Source organism: Marmota monax, unplaced genomic scaffold (genome assembly GCF_021218885.2).
Source record: "Marmota monax isolate L192 unplaced genomic scaffold, Marmota_monax_Labrador192_F-V1.1 WCK01_AAM20220418_F8-fsc00218, whole genome shotgun sequence".
Classification (NCBI taxonomy): domain Eukaryota; kingdom Metazoa; phylum Chordata; class Mammalia; order Rodentia; family Sciuridae; genus Marmota; species Marmota monax.
In genome coordinates, this window is record NW_026694764.1 from 2561247 (window position 1) to 2581558 (window position 20312).

Here is a 20312-nt window from a genome sequence, read left to right on the forward strand (position 1 = left end):
TTATATTCCTGTATTGTTTTTAAATGTAAGCATATATTTATTTTACTTTGTGTGTTTGTCATATTGTGGGTTGAACCTAGTGCCTCAGGCATACTAGGCAGGTGCTCTACCACTGAGCTACATTCCCCTGCCCATGTTTCTGTAATTCCGTTGAAATCATTTTTTTTTTTGAAGTTTTCATGGAGATACACACACAAACACACACACACACACACACACACAATATTAGGTGATTGAAGTGAATTGACATGGAGATTTAAGAACTTCATTATTATGCTAGGAGAATTTTGAATGTGAATTTTTTCATGCAATTGTGTATAAGAAGGGATGGTAAGAGGTATAAATTTCACTTGGAGATTGCTGAAATCATGGAGTAGGTATATAGAGTAACTTACCTAGTTTTTTTTAATATTAATTTTTTCGTTGGACATGATATCTTTATTTTAATGTGGTGCTGAGGATCGAACCCAGGGCCTTGCACATACAGGTGAGTGCCCCACCGCTGAGCCACAACCCCAGCCCCAGCTTTCCTAGTTTTATCGCACACAAGAGTTGCTAAGGAGATAAGAGCCTTTTGAAAAATTTATAATTAGGAACCTTAGTTTAATTTGAGCAATATTTTAGAAAATATGGATGAAGTAGAGTGATCAACAGTTCTTGCCCCCATTCCCCCACCCTGAGGCTGGTCATATCCCTGCATCCTTGGCTGAGAATCCCTGGGTGATATGGTTGAGAGAGGAAAGTTGAGAACTGCTGTTAAACAGCATTGGAGGGGAAACTGGCTAGAGACCAGCTAGGATGTAAACTTAAAAATATGACTCTGAAGGATCCGAAGGGAATTGAACTAAAGCTTAGCAAAAAAGAAAATTTTGACTGTAAACCAAGTTTATGGGAGGGCAGAAGTGGTACCAGGTGTGGAAAAACACCAGAATCCTGTTCCAGCCTCCCTTCCTTGTTGTTTCCTTTTGCTTATTTCCCATTTTGGCTTCATTTTCTCAAATCACCTTTCTCTCCCTGAGATTTCAGCTGTGGCTCATGGAAGTTCCCAGGCTTTAATAGTACTGTTCCCCAAGGGCAGTACTCTCCTTCTTTAATTCCAGTTTGGAAAGTCCTCTAGAAGAACTCATTCCCTCATTGCTATGGTTCAGAGATGTGGGGGCCTTGTAGCAATTCCCACTAGAAACAAAGTAGTTGGAGTTAATGTTTGAAGGTGGGTAGTATTATTCAAAGAGGTATACTAAGCCATGAGCTTGTTCTCATTGGTACTGGGATTTAATTCAGGGGCACTCCACCACTGAGCCACATTCCCTAGCCCTATTTTCTATTTTATTAGAGACAGGGTCTCACTGAGTTGCTGAGGGCCTCGATAAACAACTGAGGCTAGTTTTGAACTCATGATTCTCCTACCTCAGCCTTCCAAGCCTCTGGGATTCTGCGCCTGGCTTACTGAGTAGTTTTAAAAGCAGAAAATGGACAACTAACATTCAGTATACCCTAAGATGGCCCTATTTTGCACATACAGTATTCCATCTGTTTTGCAACTTTGCTATGGGTGAGGAAAAATGAGGCTTAAAAAAAGAAAAAGAAAAAGAAAGAACTTGTTTAAGTTGACGAGGCTAGTGGGAAAATTGGAATTCAAACCCAGGTTCGTCTGACATAATACCATGTGTGGTGCCTCGTATCTTGGTCCACATTTTCTATTGTGAAGTGAAATTCAGACGTCCCCAAACATTTAATCTGTTTATTTCTATAAAATAGGTGGGATCAAGGTTGATGTTTATATAAAACTGTAGAATACATTGTTAGATTATAATTTCTTTTGTTTGTTTTTTCCTGGTGCTGGGGATTGAACCCAGAGCCTTGTGCATGTAAAGCAAGTACTATACCAACTGAGTTTTATCCCCAGTTCATAGGTTATAATTTCTGCCCTGAGGAATTCCTGCTGCAGCAGATGTTGGCAGTGATGTGTTAATTATGCTACTGTATATAAGCACAAATAGTAATACACTTAGGACTTAATATTAATGAACCCTTAATATATATGTATATCTATATTTTAATTGTTTTAGATGTCAGTGGACCTTTATTTTATTTATTTTCATTTATTTATATGCAGTGCTGAGAATCGAATCCAGTGCCTCACACATGCTAGACAAGTACTTTACATACAACTGAGCCACAACCCCAGCCCATAACCCTTAATATTAAGGTGTTTGAGGTAATACATTGCAGGAAGATATAAGCAGAGTGAAATATGGCAGGTAGCGGAATGTCTAAGTGTTATTCTAGGAATGTGATTCTGCATTTTGCTTAGCAAATCCTTTTGAAAGCATATTGACAAAAATCTTTACAAGATAAAGATCTCTGATCTGTATTATTTGTTTTTGAAATGCAGTAAAAGAAATTCATGTGGGTTGAAAGTGTTTTTGATTAGGAAATTAGCTAACCCTAGCCCATCACTTGGTGTAGAGAAATAAAAATTCTAATTTATGTAGACTTTTAAAATTGACTAGAAATCTGTAAAGATTAGATTGATGGACTTTTGGGGCAGGGGAGGAGGAGGGGGAGGAGGAGGGGGAGGGGTTGTGGTGGGGTGGAGTGTTGGTGCTGGGGATCGAACCCTGGGCCTTGTGCATGTAAGGCAAGCACAGTACCAACTGAGCTATTTCCCCAGCCCCAGATTGATGAATCTTAAAACCTGTATTGGAAATAACCTTTATAATTGTTTGCTGACACATTACTTTTTTCCAATATTGGAGGAAGTTTTCTCAGTTAATTTTGGTGACTAGGTATGTGGCAGTTTTTGTAGTTTAAGGTTATATGGCAGTTTATTCCTGTGCCAACAAGGTCAAGAGTATTTTGACAAACCATCTCAATATGTAGAAGTAATTAGGTGGTGTTGAATAAAAGGTTCTGCCTTCTCAAAAGTTGATAGAGAATGCAGGAGTCCTTGGGTTCTATTTCAAGCACTGAAATGAAAAATAAAAGAGAAGCTACTATAAAGTCAGGCACTCTACAGAAATGGACTATGCAGCCAGCTGTGTGGTACATAAATAAACTTGATGGGAACACATTCCCCTGAGCAGTATACCACAACTACACAGACACAAAGGGAAATCAGAGCTAAGCTAAAATCTCAGTTTGTAGTTGGCTTTGTAGTAGTTAGACTTAATGAGTGCTTGGTGTTGGCAGAGTAATTTATTTCAGTTAGTGAAATACAGTATAAAGTGGCATAGTTGGGTCTTTATGTGTTATTCTGAGACCTCGTTTTCCTGAAGCTCCAGGAAATTTCGACATTATTATTATTATTTAAATTTTTTAAATTGTCAATGGACTTTAGTTTGTTTATTTACATGCAGTGCTGAGAATTGAACCCAGTGTCTCACTCATGCTAGGCAAGCACTCTACCACCGAGCCACGATCCCAGCCCTTGACATAATTATTGATACAATACTTAAACAATATTGTATACTATATTAAGGTATGAAAAAAAATCTTAAATGTGTCACAATTCTGAAGTAGACGGATTGATATAATGAGCCTTCATGTACTTACTTAGCCTCAACAGGTATTAGTTGCCATCAGTCTTGTTTGATGTATCTCTGCCTCTCTCGCTAATGATTGTAAAACATATCCCAAGCATGTTCATAAATATTTCTCAAGAACTAGGAGGAAAAAAAAAAACAATACAATATTGTATGTTTTGAAAAATAAGTATGTTTTTCATACTTCAAGTTAACCATAATTTCTTAATATTATTGTACAGTCTTCATTTATGTCATGTAAGTTACATTTTAAAAAATATATGGGCTGGACACGTTGGCCCATGCATGTAATCCCAGCAGCTCAGGAGGATCACTAGTTCAAAGCCAGCCTCAGCAACCCAGAGGTGCTAAGCAACTCAGCAAGACCCTGTCTCTAAATAAAATACAAAATAGGGCTGTGAATGTGGCTCAGTGATTGAGGCCCCTGAGTTCAATCCCTGATTACCCACCACCTCCAATTGGACTTAGTCTCCCCCCCCCCACCAGCAGTATATTTGCTAAAGATTCCTTGTCCTTTAGAATTTCACATAGGTTAGAGTTTGCTAAATGTGTTCCAAGGATATCCTTTAACTGTTTATGTGTTTTTTTTTTCTTTTTTGTAAATTGGCAGTTTTATCTACGTTGCTTAAACAAGTTTAGGTTTATGAGGTGGAATTATTTCCTAAGTGATGACTTGTTGGTTTATCGAGAGACCCCCCCTACCCTGTCTTTTTAAAATGTCTAGATTGAAGTGACAAAATGGCAATGTATCATTGGTTTTCATTTTTTAACTGGAGTATTTCTAATAGAGAGAAACCTTATTTAATGAAATAATAGTTACTAGGCAATATAATTTATATAGAAAAGAAATACTAAATCTTGGTTCTTTTGCTTCCTTTTTATTGCTTTTCAAAATAATAAAATGATTAGATTGGGGATGTAGTTTAGTGGTATAAGAGTATTTGCCTAGTATGTGAGAGGCCTTGGGTTTGGTCCTCAAGAATGCCAAACACAACAAATGAACAAAAAGAAAACAAAACAACAAAATAGCTTACTGGAATAATGTAATGGTGATAAGTTAGTTTTTTGTTTTTTGATAGCACAGGTATGAACACCTGGATTTAAACATTTATGTTTCAGTTCTTTGTGATTATTAAGTTGATTGATATTCAAATTGTCATATTTGACCAGTGGGAGCCTTTGAAGAGGCTTGAAGTTTAGCTCCTGAGTCCTTTTAACAAAATCATATATTATTATTTAATAGCTTACCTTTTGTCAGGTGTGTATGAGATAAGCCTGACATATTTCTTACCCTAGACTTGGAATCAGTCACTTCTCTAAAGAGCTCATGTCCCTGTTAGTAGTAAATTCATATTTGGAGACCATCTTCTGAGTAGTAGGGATACTCAGTAGTAGGCAAGGCATTTTTCTAAACCTTTTCAAGAGCAGAAATAAAATTTTAAAGCTATGGTATGAATTCATATTGGTTCTTAAAATTCAGATGTAGTATTGTAGGATTTCACTTTTCATAACCCCCTCCCATTCTTTTTTTCTTTGTTAGAAAAAGGTAAAAGAAGGTTTATTGCTTTGCTAGCAAAGGAAAAACATGGGGACTCCTGTCCCAAAGGCTGCATTTCTCTTTTTAGTCTTATTCTGGATAATGACTGTATTTTAGCAATTGTTCTTATGTATTATTTCCTATTACATACACTTATTCAGATATTCCCTCTCAAGGACATTTATTTGTCCTTAGTTTTCTCTTTACTCATGGGTTGTAAAACAGTCTGACCAACAGTGATTTCCAGATTCATAGCATGCACATATAGCTTCCATTTAACAATCATGTGACATACTAGGATTTACTGAGTTTCAAAAATTGTAGTATAACACATAGAAAACTACCTAAATATCTTGTATAGCATGTCGTTACCAGCACCCCAGAATTCTACTCACATTTCCTGCCAGATACTATTCTTATTTCTTCCAAAACAGAAAAAAGAACTATGTCCTAGTTTCTAATACTAGTGATTAGTTTTGCCTCCTTTAGAACTTTATTTTTATTTTTTTAATACTTATTTTTAGTTGTAGTTGGACACAATACCTTTATTTTTTATTTATTTTTATGTGGTGCTGAGGATCGAACTCTGGGCCTCACACGTGCTAGCTAAGTGCTCTGCCACTGAGCCACAACCCCAGCCCCTCCTTTGGAACTTAAAAAAAAAAATTCTTGACTGTGGAAAATGAGATCTTTCAGGCCCTTTGCAACTCTCTCTCTCTCTCTCTCTCTCTCTTTTTTAAATATTTATTTTTTAGTTGTAGTTGGACACAGTATCTTTGTTTTTTTATGTGGTCCTGAGGATGGAACCAAGGGCCTCAAATGTGCTAGGCGAGTGCTCTACCGCTGAGCCACAACCCCAGTCCCCTTTCCAACTCTTAATTGTGTCTCCACAATTTGTATTAGGCATGTTAGACATTTATCTGTTTTGTTGCATATATTCTCTAGTACAGTCATTTGTATTTAGACTTTCTTGCTGTACTGCACTTGCATCCTTGACTTTCTTTTTGCTGAATCCAGTAGACTGGATTTAGACCTCTTGTTCCTTTTCTCATTGTTGGCTATTGTGCCTTGCCATTCATCTTCTTTAGCTTCTTTAATACAAATTCTTTGGTTTCTTACTTCTCTTTTTATCTTCAGAATATGGTGTTTTCTAGAGGTCATTCCATTCTATCCTTCCTGGGGTAATGTCATCATTAATCTAATGATTTAAGTTATCAGAATATTTTGATAACACATTTCTTTCCCTTCCTCTCTTCTTCCCTCCAAACATTAATTTTTTTTTTTTTTTTTAGTAGTATTGGGGTTTGAACCCAGGGCCTCCTGAATGCCAGGCAAGGGCTCTACTCTTGAACTACATCCCCAAGCTCCACATTTCTTTTTAAAAGCAGTGTATTTATGTTCCTTAAGTATTTAAAACTAGACCCATCATCCGTTCTTCCCCTTACCCCTCAAACTAGTACCTCCTCCTGTATTTCTCATTTTAGTAAATCTCTGTGTCATTTTAAGAGTGAGGTGAAACTGACATACATTTAACTGTTCAAGCACATCACTCAGTGGTGTTGAGTGTAACCACTAGCACCTTTTCATCAACCCATAAGCCACTCCTACAAGCTCAATAAGTAACTCTCTCTCTCTCTCTCTCCATTTCTCCCACTTCCTATCCATTGGTAACCTCTATTCTGCTCTTTGTGTCTTTTGAATTTGCCTGTCCTGGATTTATTATATAAAAGAGGTCATATAATATGTGACTTTATGTAACTGGTTTCTTTCCCTTAGTCTGATTTTTTTTTTTTTTTTTTTTTGCGGTGCTGAGGATTAAACCCAGGATCTTCTATAGGGTAGCAGTCACTTTGCCTTAGTTTACATCCACAGCTGTAGCCTGAGGTTTTTTTTCCCCTCTTCACTCCCACGGTTTGAACCCAGGTCTCTGTCACTGAACTACCCCACCCCAAGCCCTCTGTATTTTATTTAGTGTGGGATAGGTCTCACTAAATTGCCTAGGCTGGCTCAAACTTGTGATTCTCCTGTCTCAGACTCCTGGTTAGCTGGGATTACAGGCGTGGCACTTTGGTTTAGCCTCATGTTTTTAAGGTTCATCTAAATCGTACCATGTGTTAGTACTGCATTTTTTTTTTAAATTGTTGTTTAGTTGTAGTTGGACACAATACCTTTATTTTATTTATTTTTATATGATGCTGAGGATTGAACCCAGGGCCTTGCATGTGCTAGATGAACGCTTTACCACTGAGCCACAACCCCAGCCCCAGGACTGTATTTGTTTTTATGGCTGAATAATATCCCATTATATGTTTATTCCACAATTTGTCTATTCATTCATTGAAGAAGCTATTTGAGTTGTTTCTTCTGCCTTCGGGCTATAGTGAATAATGCTGCTATAAACATGTATGTATAACTTTCTATGAGGACAGATGCTTTTATTTCCCTTGGGAATATACCTAAGAGTGGAATTGCTGGGTCATAATAGCAACTCTATGTTTAACTTTTTGAGAGCTTGTATGTCTGTTTTTGGTTTGTATGGGGGTACCAGGGATTGAACTCAGGGGTGCTCAACTTCCAATTTACATCCCAGCCCTATTTTGTATTTTATTTAGAGACAGTGTCTCATTGAGTTCTTATTGCCTCACTGAGGCTGAGGCTTGCTTTGAACTGCGATCCCCCTGTCTCAGCCTCCTAAGCCGCTGGGATTACAGGTGTGTGCCACCACGCCTGGTACTATTGGTGCTTTTATTATCACGCCTCACCTTATGGAGCAGAGGGGATCATGGAGAAGAAAACTCAATGTGAAATCTAAACAACTGGGTTCAGATCCTGTCTTTGCCAATCACTTCATCATTCCATGCCCATTACCTGAGAAGAAAATTGAGTACACCTCTGTTCTCCCTTCCACAGGGTTTGTGAAGAGACTGTGTTTCCACACTATGTCCCTATGCACCTTGAACCCCAAAGAGCCCAGCCAGAGGGAAGACCCCAGTGAGCAAACCAGGGCTCCTCAGCCTCCTGTGCTGCTGGGATTACAGGCATGCACCACCACACCCGCAATTGTATGTCATTTTGACATTTAACACTTTATCCCCCACATCACCAAGTTTGGTTAATTAATCTTATTTTCTAAATATTCCTGTTTTCATTCATTTTTTTCTCCTGCCCTATACTTAAGATACACTTTCCATTATTAATGTTAATAGCTACCTTTTAATTTTCTTAGTCTTCTTCATGATGCTATTTTTGTAATTTCTGCACACACAAGATTGGTTTTTGATATGTAAATCTCATGAGGTCACCCCATTGTTGAGAAAAACAAAACAGTGGAGTGGGGGGCATATTTGAAGTGTGGTCATGAATGCAGTCTTAGTGCCAAGGAGGCTGAGACAGGAGACTCACTTGAGCCCAGGAGAGTTCAAGACTATAATCAGGCCAACATAGTGAGACCCCTGTCTCTTAAACAAATGAACAAACAAAACCACCACCACCCCCAAAATAAAGGGGGGGGAGGAGAATAGGAGGAAGGGAAAAAAGACAAAATAACTTCACTACCCTCTGGATAAAGTCCACATTTACATATCCTTGAGAGCCCTTTGCTATCCAGTTCCTGCCATTCTGTCTAGTTCCATTTGTGTGCCCTACTTCAGTAGTAGATTCAGCTCCATATTTCAAATTTTGCATATGCTTCTCTACCTATACCTTGCACCCAATCCTTTGTCTCATTTTTCTTTTGAGAAGCTTTTTGTGACTCTCAGTGATTATGTTATATGCCTTTCTTTGTTGGACTGCCCCCTATTTCTGTACTACTGTTAGAGCATTTATGACATATTGCCATTGTCTGTTTACTTCTCTGGGAATCAGAAGCTAATAATAGTCTAGTGCCAGGTGATAAAGTATAATGAATAGGAATTTAGCAAAATGTTAAAAGATTATTTGTAAGTTATTTAGGAAAGGCCTTCTTGAACTAGACCTTGAAGGAATCATTCATGAAGATATGATAATGGCCCACCACTATAGGTGCATTTAAACCTGTTAAATAATTTGTCATGGAACCAGGCCTAGGAGGATCCATGTTGGGGGCAAAAGCCATGATAAAAGTGAGATGTTGGAACATTTTTGAGCCTTACTTCACCACTTAATTGAAATGTGCAGCGGACACAATCATGCCTGTAGACATCATGTCATGAGTTTCAAAAATTAGGGTGTATTGACAAAAGTAATATAAACAATGATATGCTTTATGGAAAGTGTAAGGACATTTTCAAGGGTAATTTTGACCTCATGTGTTAATTTCAGAGCTTGCTACCTACCTACTTTTATAAAACTTCACTGGACTTCTGTTGGAAACTGCAACAAACTAGGTGATTTCTGGATAAGTTATAAAATCATGATTGGAGAAGAAGATCTGAGTAATACAATTGTCCCTCAGTATCTATGGAGGATTGATTCCAGGACATCATTCCCTCAGATACCAAAATCTAAATATTCAAATCCCTTGTGTAAAATAGCATACCATTTGCCGATAACCTCACATGTACTACTTTTAAACATCTCTAGATTACTTATAAGACCTAATATGATATAAATGCTATGTAAATTGTTGTTATACTATATTGTTTAGGGAATAATAACAAGAAAAAAGTTTATGCTCAGCACAGATGCGACTCTTTTGTGGGGATCCAACCCAGGGTCTGATGCATAGGAGGCAAATGCTCTACCACCCAGAAATGTTCCCAATACCATTCCCCGTCCTTTAAAAATTTGTTTTAAATCTGTGGTTGGTTGAATCTGTGGATATGGAGCCTGCAAATATAGAGGGCTGATTATATAATAATGTTTGTCTGGAAAGTGGTTAGAAATGAGAGAACTCATGTAGAAAGTGACTGCCCATATTACGTTTGTCTGAGCATTTCACTGTATCCTTCAGTCGACAGTAAAAAATGGGACTTTCTTTTCTTTTCTCCTATGTCTGCAATATAGTTGGCACTCAGTAAAGATATGCTTGCATAAACAGCCACAAATCCTATCTTAATGTCTTTGCATTTTCTGTATCTTTTAATAAAAACTTAGATGTCTATTTAAAAGTAAAAATGCATTTCTTGTAGTTTTAGCTGTTTATAAAAGTCCACTTTGCCTACCAGGCAAAAATAATAGACTTATAAAATTTTGAGAAAAGAAGCTCTTCATGTTTATATATAAACTTTTACTTTTTACTCTCTCCATGTTTCATTGACCTCTTGGGTGTTAAGTCCTAGTTGTTGAAATAACACTATCCCTGAATCCTCAAAGAATTAATACCTCCTTCTCAGTTACCAGCACACTTTGTTCAGTCTTTTATAGCACTGTGGATTGTGTTACACTTGCTTCCATGATTAGATGGAATGTCTTGAGGATGATGGCAGGTGTTACACGAGAATCACACTCTTACTTAGATTTCCAGCAAGTCCTTTCTGAACTACTTTCCTTGTCCTCAATTCCCCCCCCCCTTTTTTTTTTGCAGGAAAAAAAACAGTTCATAGTGTTGTTTGTAATTGACATATACGTTTACTATCATGATTGGGCGATGACTTCAATAGTGTATACAAACATCAATACTTAACCAAATTGGGTATGTGTGCAGTTCACAAAATGTCATTTATACCTCATTAAAGCTTTTAAGAAGGATGCTGATTGTGACTTGTCCACTCTCAGTAGGTCACTATATTATTAAGCCCTGTGTCTCCTAAAATTGTTTTAGACTGTGTATCCCTTCCTGCTAAGGTTTTCTCTTGGCCTGTGTTCCCCTACCCCTTGAATTCCTTGTCTCTTTTCTTGTCCCCCACCCTTATCATTCTTTCTTTGTGCCAGGGTACTCTCCTTATAAGAGTAAAAACTTCACCATGCCACATCCATTCTGATAGACAATAGCTGTTATTCTGAAGCTATTCCTGTGTGCTAGAAGCTGTGGCTAGCAGAGCATTCAGCACACACAAGCAGGAAAGATGGAGCCTCTGCTCTCTTGGTGCTAGTTATGGTGGGCTACTTGGGAGATCACCACTTAAGAGATGTGTGTCCCTAGACTACAGGGGACATGTCAAATAGATATACACATATTAATAGAAATAAGAGTTGGTTAAACTCTGAAAATTCCAATGAAAAAAGTATTATTTGGTACTCTGTCAATGTTTCTGAAAATGTGCCCTAAAGACCTCAGCATCAGAATTACCATTTCTGATTTAATGGCTAGTTCTCTCTGAGCTGAAAATGGGTCTGGATATCTTCTTTGTACCAGTCTCTTTTAAAGATGGCTATAGGAATACCTAGAATGGTAAGAGTTTGACTGGACAAAAGTAAGAAGGGGAGAAGTAAGAAGGCAATAGAAGTTGATCTGATGAATAGTTGCTATTATCTTGTAGTATGGAAATGGAACATTTGTTTGTCAGGTACCATTTTGCCTGGCGAGGTGTATCCATTTGAGGGTTTAGAACTTAAGGCATGCATTCTCAAGTCCTACAGTTTATAAATTGGATGGAAATTATGTGCTTGAAAGTTTTGATCAAAATTTTCTTTTTCCACAGAACTCAACAAAAATCCAGTGGAAGGCTTTTCAGCAGGTTTAATAGATGACAATGATCTCTATCGATGGGAAGTCCTTATTATTGGTCCTCCAGACACACTTTAGTAAGTATAATGGAACTGACATTTTCAAAATTGTTCTTTTAATTAAATGAAATTAAAAGTTATTTTAGCAGGCCAAAGTGAAATTGCTTTTTAGGGAGCAGGTTTGTACTGAATTTGATTACGTCTCAGGTTTTTGTTTTCTTTTTTTTTTTTTTAAATAAAGGATAAAGGTCTATTTATTTGTTTATATTTGGGTTTTGTGTTCTTTTTGAAACTCCAAGGTCTACGACCTTTGCTCATAAAAATAGATAATACTTTCAGAAATTCAGATACTCTTGATACCTGGAACAAATAAATTACAAAATAGCTATCTTACTGTGAGGTTATACAAAAAAGTATTTTTCATCATTAGGAGAGAATTTTATTTTAAAAATGTCATCTGAAACTGCAAGGATGTCCTTTAAACATCACAATTAAACATGCCAAAGGAGAAGCCATGTTGTCAAAATGCCCACTTAACCCACCCAAACATCTCAAACCCACCCTTTGCTGACCTTCTATAACCCCATTTTTAAAAGTTTTTTTTTTTTTTTTTTTAAAACAGGAAAAAGTAGACAGATACATGTTGGTAAATGCTAACTGTCCATATTCACATAGAGACACAGTGTAATCTCTGAGCTCAATATACAGAGAAAGGAGGAAAAAAGCTAGAATTCTATGCACTACTACACAGGGGCCTAGCACCCTCCAACTTCCAGCAGAGTGAAGGGAGCAGAAGGTTTTTCTTTTTTCCCACAGAGCACGGTGGTGTTGATTCCATACAGTTTTTTTGTTTTTTGTTTTGAGACAGGAAGGGATAAAAATGAATTTAGAACAGAAGGGTGTAGAGATTCTTTTCCCATTGTACTCTGCTCAAGGTATTTCCCCCCAAAATAAGTTGAGAAGCATGGTTTAAGAAAAGAGACCTCAAGAACAGGGTGACTGAGCACAAGGGGGTGGGGGGGAGAAAAAAGTATTTTTTTTAAAAATATTAGTTCTATTAAGTTTTAGGTAGACACAATATCTTTATTTTACATTTATGTGGTACTGAGGATTGAACCCAGTGCCTCACACATGCTAGGTGAGCACTCTACCACTGAGCCACAACTCCAGCCCCATACAAAAAAGTTTTTTTACTTAACATCTTAGAAATTGAGAGGTTTAATTTTAAAAGGACCAGGAAGGAAGAAAATTTTCTATTAAAACATGTCTTCTTCTTCCTTTTCTTGTACTTATTGCGCCTTGATCCCAAAATGGAAAATAATAATTTTAATAAACATGAGTTCAAAGCCAGCCTCAGCAAAAAGCGAGGTGTTAAGGAACTCAGTGAGACCCTGTCTCTAAATAAAATACAAAATAGGGTTGGGGATGTGGCTCAGTGGTCAAGTGCCCCTGAGTTCAATCCCTGGTACCAAAAAAGAAGAAGCTCCAAGGTCTCATCATTCTTAACACTATAATATCAAGTCATAGGATTATATTTTTGTGAAAAAATTTCGTATATTGTGAACATATCAGCATCTTATGAAGGCTGGAGTAAACTTTCAAGATCATTTATATTCTAGTGATTCTCTAATTGGGTCCCCCAGAATACTAAGTATAGAAAAGGTTTTCTGACCCTAAAGTGAAATAATGTCCATTTTTCTCTTGTTTATAAAAGTTATTATTAGGGTATAAAAATATTAACTGATTGCCAGTTGTTGAGCCATTGATTTAAAAAGGTAGATAGTGGAATATAGTGGTATCAAGGAATAATAGAAAAAAAGAATTTCTCATGTATTTCATGTAATACCTTTCTACTACAGTCTTATATTCTGCTCTGGGTATTTGTAGACTAACTTTACTAGCATTTTTTTATTCTATAAGACATCATTACTTCTTGATGTTGGTGACTTATACTTTCATGTTTTTTATAGAAGTTGAGGTATTGGGTGGAAAAATCAGATGATTTTCCTCAAATCATACAGCTGAGTTACAGGGACAGCTCTAGATCTGAATTTTAAGGACCACACTTTCTCACTCAACTTTGGTCCTCAATGGTACTAAGTAGGCAAGGATTTGGACTCATTGAATCTTTTTTTTTTTTTTTGGGGGGGGGTGGTCAAATCATCATTTTTAGGTTTTCTTTGTAAAAAAATATATATATATATATATATATACATAATGTATATATGTATTAATTGTAGATAAACACAGTACTTTTATATGTATTAGTTGTAGATAAACACAATACTTTTATTTTTATTTATTTTCTTTTATGTGGTGCTGGGGATAGAACCCAGGGCCTCATACATGCTAGGCAAGCGCTCTGCCACTGAGCTACAACTCCAGCCCCATTTTTAGGTTTTCTAAGATGGTAGCCCCCCACTCTTCCCTAACAGCTTGTAGGAAAGAATTTTCAGAGCTACTTCTATAGCAGAGCTGAGACACAACAGAATTGAATCATAGTGTAGATGTTCATCTTTTCTATAATCTGAAAAAAAAACAATTTGTTTTGTTATAACTGTTGCCAATCAGAATTTTTGCTGATATATTTCCTTGTGATATATTCTACATTCAGATAACTGAATGTGGCCAATCCACAGCATTGGAGTTTTGGGGTAGGAAAAAGTAGCCATTAAAAACCATCTTACAGGTATTGTCTCTAAATCTTGTAACTTGAGAGCAGATTCTCTCTCTCTCTCTCTCTCTCTCTCTCTCTCTCTTAATTTTTTAGTTATAGGTGGGCACAATATCTTTATTATTTTTATGTGGTGCTGAGGATCGAACCCAGTGCCTTGTGTATGCTAGGCGAGTGTTCTACCACTGAGCCACAACCACAGCCCTGAGAGCAGATTCTTTTTTTTTTTTTTTAAGAGAGAGAATTTTAATATTTATTTTTTAGTTTTTTCGGCAGACACAACATCTTTGTTTGTATGTGGTGCTGAGGATCAAACCTGGGCTGCACGCATGCCAGGCGAGCGCGCTACCGCTTGAGCCACATCCCCAGCCCAAGAGAGCAGATTCTTAACAAATTCTGTGCACAAAACCATGTCTGTGAATTCAAGTACTTTCTGCTGTTTTTTTTTTTTTCCTTTAGGGAAGACATAGCAACATTATAGTGATGGTACAAGATACCTTATAGTAGGTACAAGATAATGAGAGAAATTCTCTTAAACTGATATCTGTATAGAGTACTGGGTAGGAATCCTGGCTCAAGCCTTAACTCCACGAGCTCATTGCATTTATTTTTCATACACATGCGCGCATGCACACATGTGCATCATGAACTTATTGCACATATTATTAGGTGGTCCATATATGCATTGTATACCTCCAGCTTAATCTAAGAGAACAACTTTCTAATAAGCATTCTACTTAATAAGCCATTCACTAATAAAACCCATTTCTAGCCTTCACCGAACATTTATTAAAGTATTGGCTGTTGATTTGAGTTTTGAATGGCAGAAGCATTTGTGGTAGCTCCACTGGAGTGTGTACTTAATAATGAGACACTGGTGGCTTCTTATAATCACACATTGTTTTTGTGAGATTCTTAGTCCTTTGTTCGGGGAAGAGAGAAATTGGCTTAGTTCCATTGAAAGGCTGTAGGAAAGTAGCCACGAAGATACAAGGAAAATGAGGAGAAGAAATAGGCATTTTAAAATTCTATCAAGAATTTAGTACTTCATAGAGTCCTTAAAAAGTGTTCACTGAACTGTAAGGAAGTTAAGTGTTGTTCTTACTGTTGTTTTAGTAGGGGTTAGAGGGGTTGAAAATAAGTTAGCTTAGGCTTAGGTGTTATCCAGACCTAAATGATTAGCTCGCCATTTAACAATTAGATTATAGAAAATAAACAAGTATACCAAAATTTTTATAAAAGCTGGTGTGAAATTTTGTGATGGCATTATTAGCCTTCATTTAGTAGCTAGAGGGCAACCCACATTCTTTACAGTCCATGTAATCGGCTAGCACATCAAGTGTTACTTTGAGGCTGGTAGTTAACATGAACATGAATGTGGTCATTATACTCATCTTCAGGTTATATTTCATTAAATTTTTATTATTGAATCTTTCTAGCACTGTTAAGAATGCATTTCTTTTTCTCCACCTTTCCCTCCTTTTTTTCTTTCTTTCTTTTTTTTTTTTTTTGTCATTCAGGGATTGAACCTAGGGCCCTGTCCATGCAAGCACTTTATCACTAAGCTATATCCCCCCATCCAAGAATAGATTTTTGAGCTTTCTGTGAAGTATACATTCTGGAAATGGTGTGGGATACCTCCTATTTTCAGACTAATTATCAAGTAGTATGAATAGCCACTTCTATCCACAGAAATAAAATTTTCAGATAGAAGTGGCAGTGGTTTTTACAGAAAAAAGAGACCCAGATATCACTAAAAGAAAAAAGACAGATGCAAATATCCCTAAATAATTATAAATTTGTTGTAAATAATGAATACCCTCTTTTATATTTAACTCTTTTTTTCTTTCATCACCATTGGTCGGTCTATTTAAGGAGTATGTTTTTTTTTTTTTTTAATTTCTTACCATGGCCATGGTATAAAAAATTTTGTTGGAGTCTTTAAGATTATATGTGTTTTATAATTTTCCCCAACCTTGGTTGAATATAGAAAACATGTAGTTAATGATAGAGGCCTTATTAAAACTTTTTTACAATTGCAAAATTCTGTTATATTTACAAAATTCTTTTTACAGTCTTATTAGAGACTTGAAGGCAGAAATCATATATTCTATAATCAAATTCTGTAGGGAATGAATCTAGTGTCTGCATCGCTTAGAAACTGAGTGATCAATGGCAATGTCATGTCATTTATCATGTGCTTTGAACATGATAATATGGGCTTAAGAATATGGGCTTTGGAGACTGCCTTGGTATAACTCCCTTACTCTATCATTTTTATTGGTTGTGTTAGTTTGCATAATTATATAAACTTGACCTTACCTGGTATCTTAATGTCTAGATTAAAAAACATAAATTGAAAAAAAAAGCTTAGAATGCGTTACATTGCATTATAACAGAAGCAGGGGGAGAAGAAGCAGTCAAATATCAGAATAGTGGAGAAATTGTGGAATGTGTCAGGTAAAATGAATGAACAAAAGGCAGATACTAATAGAGACATAGATTGAAAGAACAATATTGAGCAAAATTTCAGAAGGCAGCATACAGCATATTATTAAAAAATAAGTATGATATAACGATACAGTATAATTCTTGTAGGGTTTTTATAATTTAATACAGTAACAGTAAGGAAAAACCTCCAGGCAAAACTTGGCCTATGTTTAACTTGGCCTATGTTTCTCAAACTTTTTAAAAACTGTGGAACAGTTGGTTGCGTACCTCTTTTTGACCCATATTAGTAATTATGTTATTAGAATCTGTGATGGAAAAAGTCTTTAATTATGTAACAGAAGTAAAGATATTTTGAATTCATTGATACTTTATTTTTGGTATGAGGGATTAAGTCCAGGGGCACTTAACCACTGAACCACATCCCTTGGCATCCCCTGCTGCAGTCTGGCTGGGCACAATCAGGAGCCACTTGTCAAAAGAAACTAACTTTATTTTTAGAACCACACACACCAAACAAAACAGCCTCTCAGGAAAAACCCTCAGAGCCTCAACTGCCACCACCTGCTTTCCACAAGCCTCTCTCTCCCACACAAGCTTCTCTCCACCTCCCACAATCCGCCTGCTCTTGAGGCCGATTGGCTGGGTCACGTGGGCGGAGCCAAAAAAGTCCCCCAATGAGCAGCTCCGTGGTCTGAAAGGGCAGGGAAACAGCCCAATGAGCATCACCGCAGAGGAGCCAATCAGCTAGATGTTGCTGGGGCCGAGGAGCCAATCAGCTAGATGTTGCTGGGGCCGCTGTGAGCCAATCATCAGCTGGCAGCTGGAAGTTTGCTGGGGCCCCTTTGGCTGTGGCTCTCAACACACCCCGCCCTTTAAATTTTTTTTTCTTTTTTATTAGGGACAGGGACTCCCTGAATTGCTCAGGGCCTCGCTAAGTTGCTGAGGCTGGGTTTGAACTCAGGATCCTCCTGCTCCAGCCACCTGAGTCGCTGGGATTACAGGCATGTGCCACCTTGTCTGGTTATTGATACTTTTAATAACTTTTAATTTTATTTACCACAGTTGTATCTTTGAGGGCTTGAAAAAATGAATATATTGATGTTTAGTCTGTAATTACCCTGTGGGTTTAGGATTCCTCTCTGCTCACTTGACTATTGAGTAGAAGTTTGTATCCAGAAATTGGGTACTACCAAGCAAGGCAATGAATGAATGAAGGTAGAATTTCCCCAAATAAAATAGAAGGTGATGGGTCCACAGAGAGAAGAAAAATTATGAGAACTAGCATAGTTGTTTCTCAGTGTTTTAGAAGAAGGAAAAATTATGTGGTTTAAATCTTTAGGGCAGTCTTACTAAGTAAATTTCATTGACATTTTAAAGTTTGAAAATAATTTATAATTTAGAGGCATTAAGGCAATGTTTTTGTTTGTTGTTGTTTTGTTTTGTTTGGGGTATTACTGAGGATTGAACCTAGGGGCACTCCACCACTAAGATAAACCCCAGCCCTGTTCATTTTTTTGAGATAGTGTCTTTAAGGCCTTGAATTTGGAATCCTCATGCTGGGTTTGGGCCACCATGCCTAGCCTGAGGCAGTTTTTCATAATGAGGATTCCATTAGGCCATTATGGAGCCTTTTGATGGCATCTAATCAATCAAAATTAAAGTGATCTGGGAAAACCAACTTAATATTTCTCAAGGAATATCAGAATATCCTCACTAGTAAAATGAAGTGCATGGGTGTGTGTGTGTGTGTGTGTGTGTGTATCTGTATTTGTGGCTTTTCAACCTTGTTTTTTAAACCATGATCAGACAATATTTTCTATCATGATCCAGTGATATATGTTTATATAGGTTAGTGAGTAGAAATACATAGATTTTATAAAAATACATGTTTTCTGTTCTATTTCTGTTAACAAAAGAACTTGATAAGTGACTCACTGAATTGCTTTTGCAGCCTATTTGGAAGACTAGTCCATGTAATTAATATGTCCTAAGACCAGTTTGGCACTTATTAATGCAGGTTGGGGTAGCTGAGATAGTACTTCTCTTTCGTCAATGTAATGTACATTCCACAGCAGCTGTTTCAGACTCTGTTCCCCTCAAGGCTTCATGTTTTTTTCCTTTCAGGTGATAACCTGGTAAATTATCCAAGAGTAAGGCCCTAGGCAGGCATAGAATTTGTCATTCTTTTGATACTTTTAATTTTGTTTACCACGGTTGTATCTTTGTGGGTTTGAAAAAAAAATGAGTATATTGATGTTTCGTCTATAATTATCCTTTTTACTCCTGGATATCTGTTCTATATTCAATCTGTTTTTCTTCCTGTGGGAAAGGAAAAGATGTTCTTTCTTTTTCATGGTTAGGCACTCTACTACCTTTGTTTCCTTTTTACTTATAGCTAATTTCTCATTGTTCTTTTTCTAATATCTCTAGCCAACACATTCATATCTTCTTGGAAACAAATTAGTCTTCCCCCTTTGAAAGTACTTTGTACTTTTTCTTCATCTTCTTTCTTAAATTTCTTGTACAATTTGTCCCATTCATCATGCTTTGTACTATACCATCCCATTCTTTCCTTAATGCTTTGTGATCTTTTCTGTTGCTTTTATCAAAATTGATTTTCAAGGTCACTGAATTTATATATTTTTGAATCAAGTTGCCATTCCTAAGTATTCACAAGTGTGTGTGTGTGTGTGTATATATATATATATATATATATATATATATATATATATATAAATTTTGGGTGGTGCTGGGGATGGAATCCAGGGCCTTGTGCATGCAAGGCAAACACTCTACCACTGAGCTATATCCTCAGCCCACACAAGTATTTGATAATAGTGATCTACTTATCTTTTTAGAACTTAGTTCCATTGCAGTGATGCACCCCTGTAAGGGCAGCCAAAGCAACTTAGCCAGACCCCGTCTCAAAATTGAAAATAAAAAGGGTTGGGGATGTAGCTTTGTGGGTTCATGCTGGGTACCACAAACAAAAAACTTAATCTGAACCTGCATCTTGCTTTCTTGAACAGAAAAGTTAATACTTGCTTGTACTTTAAAATTCAAGCTATATTGAAATGTGTATATCAGAAAGTAAAATGATCCCGTATCATATAGAGTTAACCATTATAATGTACTGATGATATACTCCCAGACATATTTCTATTTGTGTACAAATGTGTCCACATTTTTGTTTAAAAAACAAATGGGCTTATTCTATAAATATTTGCTTTTTAAAATAGTACTTATTACTGGTATTCTTTTTTTTGCTAGATATTTTGTTTCTAATTCTAGAATGGTAAGCTTCACAATGATTGCTAATGCTTTGTTCTTTTTAAAAAAAATTATTTAGAACAATGCTTAGCATAACTAGATAATGAATTTTATCTAGTTTAAATATATAATGTATATTTGTTCATGAATCAAAACTATTTTATGATCTAAGAATTCCATTTCTCATTGATCTGAAATAATCACGACTCTGCTCTAATGGAGTGTACACACTGAATAATAAGAGAATCAG

At 36.5% G+C, this 20312-nt stretch overlaps 1 protein-coding gene across 1 annotated transcript in view; it reads left to right on the forward strand.

Annotated features, from left to right (window-relative positions):
* The window catches only part of Ube2g1 (ubiquitin conjugating enzyme E2 G1), a 96240-nt gene that overhangs the window by 55919 nt on the left and 20009 nt on the right, over positions 1-20312 (forward strand). Inside the window, exon 2 of the mRNA XM_046425019.2 lies at positions 11643-11745. Within this exon, the coding sequence (XP_046280975.1) occupies positions 11643-11745 (103 nt within the window). The remainder of the gene's footprint in view (positions 1-11642; positions 11746-20312) is intronic.